This window comes from Peromyscus eremicus, chromosome 4, assembly GCF_949786415.1.
Source record: "Peromyscus eremicus chromosome 4, PerEre_H2_v1, whole genome shotgun sequence".
Classification (NCBI taxonomy): Eukaryota; Metazoa; Chordata; class Mammalia; order Rodentia; family Cricetidae; genus Peromyscus; species Peromyscus eremicus.
In genome coordinates this window covers 137,648,790-137,657,489 of record NC_081419.1, presented here as the reverse complement: position 1 = coordinate 137,657,489, position 8,700 = coordinate 137,648,790, and the positions used below count along the sequence as shown (strand labels likewise).

The 8,700-nt window shown below is 43.4% G+C and overlaps 1 protein-coding gene across 1 annotated transcript; it reads right to left on the bottom strand.

Annotated features, from left to right (window-relative positions):
- Positions 1 to 392: 392 nt before the first annotated feature.
- On the bottom strand, positions 393 to 2,766 carry LOC131908716 (seminal vesicle secretory protein 5-like). Its single transcript, XM_059259747.1, has 2 exons — positions 2,585 to 2,766; positions 393 to 700 (listed from the first exon to the last, which is right to left on the bottom strand). The coding sequence occupies exons 1-2, from the start codon at positions 2,658 to 2,660 to the stop codon at positions 420 to 422; spliced, it is 357 nt and encodes a 118-aa protein (XP_059115730.1). The 5' UTR covers positions 2,661 to 2,766; the 3' UTR covers positions 393 to 419.
- Positions 2,767 to 8,700: the final 5,934 nt, after the last annotated feature.

Sequence of the window (8,700 nt, the reverse complement as noted above, 5' to 3'; positions counted from 1 at the left end):
TGCTCCTTACAGGGCTACAGTGTGAACACAGGAGATTGCATCTACTGCACTATTTTGTGCCACAATAAGCATGAAATTAACGTTTACAAGCACAACACAAGAAGTGACGAGATTTTGTCACAAGCTTATACATATGCTTGTGCAGGTGGTACATACTCAATTTTATCACTTGCTGGATTGTACAGGGGAAAACCATTAATGCTACACCCGAAGGGTAGGAATTCAGGACACAGTCACAGCTCAGGTGCTTTCCTCAGTTTCCCAAAGCTCCCCAGGTATGAACAGTGGGGATCAGTCAGTCTCACAATGGCCCAGTGAGTAGCCATGCATAACTTGGAAACCCTGAGGCAGGCCTCTCCCTCACCTGGTAATATTCTTACCTTCATATTGGTCCAGGTCTTCAGCTGCCAGTGGACACATTATTTACCAGCAATCCGGGTTTTCATTCTGCTTTTGAAAGAGCTCATGTCTTCTCTTTGAGATCCTCTGGTCTTGTAACCAAGATTGCCGCCCTCAGAAGTGTGTTTATGCTTCCTCTCCTCATATACTTCCTCACTGAAGGTGGGTTCGGGACTTCTTGATTTAAAGGAGTTCCATGAGCTCTCACTGTGGCTGTACTCGTCGTGGGAAGAACTGGATCCTCCGCTGCCTCCCAGTGTCTTTAGATCAATGTCTTCTTCAGATGCTTGTGAGAATTTTTCTGTGGAGAGAAAAGCATGCCTGATTCTCTATGTCCATCTTTCTCTATATTCTGGATTAGGTGTTCATCAGGACACTGTCAAGAGCCCATGCTTCAGCTCTGGTTGTGGACTGTGTTCGGATGTGCCCTGTTGCTGTTTTGTTGTCTATAAAGCTGTTGATCTTGTTGTCTAGCTAGAAATCAGAATGATCTACTTGTCAAATGGCCCCTTCGACTCCCCCAGCGATGACAGTGAGGATGCTCGTGTCACCTGATGCCCCACATTCCCCTGCAGCCCTCATTACTGACACTTTGACTGTCATGTGTAGCTTGAGTTTTCCTGCCTGGCCCACAGTCAGGACAAATCTCTCTCACCTGCCAGTCCCACAGCCTCTCAGACCCGACCAAGTAAACACAGAGACTTATATTGGTTACAAACTGTATGGCCGTGGCAGGCTTCTTGCTAACTGTTCTTACAGTTTAAATTAATTCATTTCCATAAATCTATACCTTGCCACATGGCTCGTGGCTTACCGGTATCTTCCCATGCTGTTTGTCATCGTGGCGGCTGGCAGTGTCTCTCTGACTCAGCCTTCCACTTCCCAGCTTTATTCTCCTCCTTGCCCCGCCTACACTTCCTGCCTAGCCAATGGCCAGTCAGTGTTTTATTGATTAATCAGTAACACATTTGCCATACATCACACAGCACTTCCCCCCCCTTTTTTTTCCAAAAGGAAGGTTTTAACCTTAACAAAGTAAAATTACATATAATTTGGGAATTTGGGTGTAGCTTCTCTTACTACTTCCTGCTGGAGGGGGGCGCTGTATCTTATGGGGAAACAAAGAAAATTTTAGAATTATGGAATAGTCCATGAGGCTGTATCGTCTGAGCCAGATGCCTTCAAACCATTCTGGATGTTGGATCATCTGGGCCATGGTGTCATTGGAGACCTTCAGGGGGTCTTGGCTGGTCAAACCTGATGTATCTTAATCTGGAACAAATCCATAACCTTTGCCTTTCTGTGGGAACAAAAGCAGAGTCTCCTTTCCAAAACAACATATCCTTATATTCAAATTTTGAAGTCAAAGTACCTTTAAAATATACATTTTGGCATAACTCAACAGCTTTTACAATCAAATGTTTTTCTGCAGTTAAAAGTCCCAAAGACAACACAATCCAGATTCTCTGTGTAATATCCATTTTTACGTGGCTTATTTCTTATACTACCTTTACTGTCTCTTTAATGACTTTATTTTTTAAAACTATGTATTTGTTTCTATAACTCTATATATCACCTTTTTTGTCTCTTTCAAGCCTACGTATCTTTTACACACATTGTAAACTATTACATCTGAATCTGTCTTATTGTGAATCTCTTGCCTTAAACTGCAGCAGCTGTGGCTGCTGGCTCCGCCCACCTCAGCTTCCCATTATGGCTACGTTTACCACCAGCTCTGGGAGCTATCGGGGGTCTATGCTTTCAGCCAAGCAGCGTGTAGCCCAAAAACCTCTTCTGCTTTGTACTAGCAAAGGCTAAATCCACCACGCAGCTTAATGTGCCACTTGCAGAGGCTTCATTCCCGCCATACGGGGCAGCAGGTTGAGCACACATGCTAGGAACCCACCAGTAGCTCAAACTGGCAGCTGCTGCTCATTTGAGAGAGACAATTAGGAACTGTTTTTAGTTCTGTCTTAGAATCTTTTTTTTCTCAGGTTTTTAGGTGGAAACTCTTGCCACCACGTTGGACGCCAGTCATGTCACTGATGTTCACATAAAACTGACGGCTAAGACTCAGAAAAGACTCCGTTTCCATCAGGGCTAGAAGCCCTGGGAACACAGCTTTCTGCAGACTCCAGGTGGATCCTTTCAAGACCATTGTCCACAGAACAAACTTGCCACTCACCACGGGTTTTCCTTGAAGCTGTTTCTGTCACCAGAACCAGGAGCACTGTAAGGAGGAAGAAGCCGGTAGGATTCATCTTGCCAGGAAGAGCTTTGGCTGAGAGCTGAGCTGAGCTTTTCCTTTATATATTTCCTGACTGGCTTTGCCTGAAGGTATGAAAGGCAATGACCTTTCTTATCTGTAAATGTCAGTTTCGTTCTCTGCTCAGTAGGGGTCTTGGTACTGCTCCCTTGAACTCTGTAAGGACACAACGTCAGAGCATGCCCAGAAAAGTTCCCTTGTACTTTCAGAACACCACAGAGTGATTTCTGTACTTGTAGAACATGTTTCAGTTCAGAGTGGGGAAGAGACTTCAGGCTGCAAAAATATCCGTGACTTGATCATACTGTCATTCTCCAGCATGGAACCCCTGAAATAATCACAGACTCAGCTCTGAACTTGTATTTTCAGAACAGCCTTCATCCACGGAGTTTTTATTTGAAAAGGAGTGAACTCAGAGGCAGAAGAACACAGGGAGAAATGGATCTAAAAAGGATCCGAAGAGAGGAAGTTTGAATGGTCCATAGAAGATCTCATTGACAGAGCCCTTACCTAGCAATAGTGAGTCCCTCACTTTAGTCCTGAACACTGCAGAATAAACTCATAAAAAATAAATAGATAAAAAAAGAGACACATCAGCATTGAAAGCTGACAGGATGTTTACAATTATAATTATTGACACGTGCCCAATGCTCTTCAACACTTTATATTGGCTCAGTCTCCAAACTGTGTGTGTGTGTGTGTGAACTGGGGCAAGGAAAGGGTTTATTTCATTTTATACCTTATAATCTATAATGAATGATATGAGGACAGGAACTCTAGCAGGAACCCAGAGGCAGGAACTGAAGCAGAGACCATGGAGGAACCCTGCTTAGTGGCTTGCTCTCATGCTTACTCAGCCTTCTTTTTTGTGTTTTAGTTTGTTTTTTAATTTGTTTTTTTATATGTAACATTATACCCAGTTCAATATACCTATAGGTAAGCAAGATACAGGTGGCATAAAAAATAAAGTTTGTTATATTTCTCTTGGAATTTTGGTCTCTACACACTACTTTTTTATACATTTGTCTCTCTCATAAAATATTTTTTGAGATGATGATATAATTACATCATTTCCCACTTCCCTTTCCTTCCTCCAAGCCCTCTGATATGTCCTCCTTGCTCTCTTTCAAATACATGGCCTGTTTATTCATTAACTATTGTTACATACATATAACTTCCTAAATACACTAATACAACCTGCTTGGCCTGTGCAATGGTACTTGTATATGTACGTTTTCAGGGCTGAGCATTTAGTATTGGATAACCAACTAGTGTACTCTTCCCTGGGGAACACTTTCTCCTGATCTCAGCATGCCTTAGTTGCCTACATTTGTTTGTCTAGGATTGAGGCCTCATTTCCCCCATCTACTTTGGCATATCTATTATTGTAGTCCTTGTTTAGCCTATGTTTAGGTCATCCCATTCGTGAGACTGTATGGGTGTAGCTTCTGACATTTCTAGGAGATACAATCTCACAGCAAACTATCTATATATTTGTGTCTTAACCATCTTTCCACCCCTGATTTCACAATGAGCCCTAGAATTTAGGTGACAGAATTCTGTTGGAGATGCCAGTTGGGACTGGACCCCTCAACTGTGCATTTTGAGTGGTTGTGGTTTTTTGCAATGCTTTCTGTCTGTTGCAAAGAGATGCTTCCTTGATGTGGGGTAAGGACTATATTTATTTGTGGGTATAAGGACAAATATTTTGAATGTAGTTAGGAATTATGCTGATTTAGTAAATTTATGGTTGTAGATTCTTTTCTAAGATCCATGACTTCACTAGCCATGGGTAGTTGGTTAGGTTTTTAGTACCAGGCATGATTCTGTCTAGCTGAGTGGATCTTGAGTCCAATTAGAGAGTTGTTGGTGACCACCAAGTTGTGGGTGCCACTACGGCAGCCTTAGGGCCATCTTTGCGTTCTGGTCATTGTTGCGGTTAATAGGCATCATAGTCCTAGGTGCCTCATTACTTTGTTACCATGAAAAAGAGACCTCAGTGAGGATGCTTTCAGATCAGTTCCAGCTCAGGGGTCTCTGAGCCCTGTGTCTGAAGTGTATGATGTCTTCAGCAATAGGGACTTCCCTCCACCTCTCTGGAGAAAACTAAGGACACTAGCAATAGTCTATAATGTTTTGGGAGTTGGACAACCCCAACCAATGACTCAAAAGGGAGCTTCTCATGCCTGGTCTTGGAGTTTTTGTTAGACGGTCTATGGTTTTTGGAGAGAGAACTGTCAGCCCAAATGGAAAAAATTAATTTAAACTATGTATGTGTATATACTGACTTATTTGTATTTTTAGATAGATCATTAATACTATGATTCCTTATGAGATTTTCAGGCATCCTTACTGTTATTTTTCTTCCTCCCTCCCTAATTAGAGTCCCTCCTTGTGTTCTCCATTACCCCCTTCAGATTACTTTTACCCCACTATTCTCATTATCACCACTCACACCTCCACGCTCACAATGGTCCCCTTCTACTTACCTGGTTTCTGCAGAGTACATCATTACAGAGAATTTCCCATGGTGGTGTTACAGAACTGCACTCACAATGAGCTCTTAGGAATGTCCTCTGCCATCATAAACTGAGTGAAATACGTAAGCTGGAATCAAAGTCAGTGCTTCCAACCCGTGTGGAAGTCTACATTTCCGCAGTCATCAGACCACCCTAACGCTCTCAGCCTGCCATCTCTTCCCACTGAGTTCTGGGGTCTGTGCTGTGGGCACAGCAGGGGAGAAGGGAAGAGCACCCCTTCAGTGAGCCTGGGTGTGGTCCCAGCAGAGCCGGGTTGTCCTGAAGGGAAGACAGGTAGAGTTTATTTCATCTGTCTCCTCCTAAATTCTGATCTGCCATAGGGAGCATGGTGTGCAGGGTGAGGGGAGAGGAGGGGTATGCTTTTAGGAAAAGGAAAAGAGTGGAAGTAGTGGATCACTAACTGGATTTTGTGTGGCCCTGCTACCGTGGTTCTCACTGTGTTCTTAGTGATTCCTCCTCCAGCAGAGCCCTTAGATCACAGTGGAATCACCCTGACATGACATTGCTTCCTGTGCCTGCTCGCCTCCGCTCCTCCCACTGCTCGCCTCCACCCCTCCCACTGCTCGCCTCCACCCCTCCCACTGCTCGCCTCCACCCCTCCCACTGCTTTCCTTTTGAGAGACCTCCAGGAAGTGCCTCATGTAGAGACTGATTGTGAAAGCAAGGACCTGATAGCTTGGGTTGCAGTTTTAGATTAAAGAATTAATCTGTTATCTAATCTACTGTACAAAAGGTTCAGATAAAACCCAGGGAACATATTTGAAAAAGAAAAAAAGGTCCAGAAATCACAGAACACAGTATTATTCTGATATTGATAAAGAACTCATTCAAGCAAGCATTCATCAGCATGAAAGCAAGAAGCAGCGACCCAGGGGGCAGGAATACGCAAGCATAAGTTCACCAGACATATTGGTTCCAGTTAGCTGAATAAAACTTGCTGGATGATTGTTTGGAAAGCAAGTAATGGCACACAGTTTGACTCTCAGCATTGGGATTGCTGAGCCAGGTCATGGAGGAACACTGTTTATTGGCTTGCTCTTCATAGGTTAGCATCCAGGACCACAGCCCAGGAGTCTCACTGTCCACAGTGAGCTGGGCCCTTTCACGTCAATCAAGAAAATTGCCAGAGATTTTCCCACTGGCAAACCTGGTGAAGGTATTTTCTCAATTTAGGTTTCCTTTCCCCAAACATAAATCTTAAAAAATGTGGATCTTAGAAAACTCTTCTCTCCTAGCATACATCCAAACTGCAGTTGCACTTCTCTCCTTACACTCCTCCCAGCCCCTCCCCCAAACCTCCCCTTCCCTCTAGATCCATTTTTCCTCCTTTTCCCTTCAGAAATGGGTGGGCCTCCAGAGGATATTAACCCAACATGGCATAACAAGTCACAATAGGACTTGGGAGAAACCCTCATATCAGGACTGGGCGATGCAACCCAGTAGGAGGAAAAGGGTCCCAAGGGCAGGGGAAAGAGTCAGAGACACCTCCACTCCCACTGTTAGGAGTCCCACAAGAACACCAAGCTACACAACCATAACATATTTGCAGAGGACCTAGTGCAGACCCATGCAGGCTCTGTGATTGCTACTTCAGTCTCTGTGAGACCCTGAATCCTGCCTAGTTGATTCTTTGGACCATGTTCTCCTGGTGTCCTTGACCCCTCTGGCTCCTACAACCCCCCAACACTTCTGCAGGATTCCCCAGCTCTAAGGGAAGGACCTGATGGAGATCTCCAATTTGGACTTTCTCTTTGCCCAGTGTTTGGCTGTGGGCCTCCTCATCTGCTCACATCAGCTGCTAGAGGAAGCCTCTTTGATGACAATTGGGCTAGGCACCAATCTATAAGTGTAGCAGAATATCATTAGAAATTATTTTATTGATTTTTTTCTATCTTAGGTCTCTGGGCTATCTAGCCTCCAGTTCCTGGTCATCCAGGCAGTGTCGAGCATGCACTCCCTCTCTTGGTATGGACCTCAAATTAGACTAGTCATTGGTTGGCCACTCCCACAAGTTCTGTGCACATCTTGCAGGATGGATAGATTGTAGGTTGAAGGTTTTGTAGCTGGGTTGGTGTCCTAGTCTCACCACCAGAAGTTGCCTGGTTACAGAAGATGGCCAGTTCAGGCTCCATATCATCTTTTACTAGGAGTCCTCACTAGGATCACCCTCATAGACTCCTGGGAGTTTCTACTGCATCAGGTGGGGTACGAAGCTGTGAGAATGAGAGTACAGGGAGAGATAACTGGAATTAGGATATTTTGGGGGTGATATGGAAACCTAGCATGGGAATATTTTCTTAATTAGTGACTGATGGGGGATGGTCCAGCTCATTGTAGGTGGTGTCATTCACATTCACGACTGGTGGTCCTGGGTTCTGTAAGAAAGCAGGCTGAGAAAACCATGGGGAGGAAGCTAGTAAATAGCACCCCTCCATGGCCTCTGTATCAGCTCCTGCCTCCAGGTTCCTGCCCTGTTTGAGTTCCTGCCCTGACTTCCTTTAGTGATGAGCAGAGATATGGAACTTTAAGCCAAATAAACCCCTTCCTCTCCAAGTTGCTTTGGTCATGGTGTTTGATCATAGCAATACTAACCGTAACTAGGACAGATTGTTTTCCACAATGTTAATCTGGCCAATACATCTTTCCATCTGTTGGTGCCTTCTTCAGTTTCTTTCTTCAGTGTCTGGAGTTTTTAATATATAAGTCTTTCACTTGCATGACTATGGTTATCCTGAGGGTTTTTGTTGTTGTTGTTTTGCTTTTTGAGGCTGTTCTGAAGAGCACTGTTTTCCTGATTCCCTTGTCAGTATGTTTGTCATTTGGAAATAGGAAGGCTACCATTTTTTGTGGGCTTATTTTAATCCTGTTACTTTGCTTAGGGTGTTCATCAGCCATAGAAACTTCCTGGTAGAGTCTTTAGGGTCATGTATGTAGAAAATCATATTACAAATAAGGGCGCTTTGACTTCAGTTGTCTAAAGCTCTGGATAAGACTTCAAGTACTACACTGAACAGGTATGAAGAGAGTGGACCTTCTTGTCTTGTTCCATGTTTAGTGGAAATGCTTTGGATTTCTCTCCATTTAGTATGATGTTGGATATGGGCTTGATGTAAATCACTTTTACAGTGTTTAGGTATATCTCCTGTGTCCCTACTCTCTCCAGGACTTTTATCATGAAGGATGTTGTATTTTGTCAAAGGCTCTTTCTGCATCTAAAGGGAATATCATGTGGTTTTGTCTTTTAGTCTCTCTATGTGAATATACACACCTTCATATAGGTAACCATATAATTAAAGAAGAAGTTGTTATAAATTTAAGGGGGAGTAGGATGGGATATGAGATGAGTTGAAGGCTGTAGAGTAAGGAACAGAAACAATGTAGATACAATATTCATGTTTGAAATACTAAAATTTTAATTAAAACTATTTTCATTTTATTTATTTTTTATTGTTTGAGAGTTTCATACAGGCACACAGTATTTTTGATCAAAGCCAT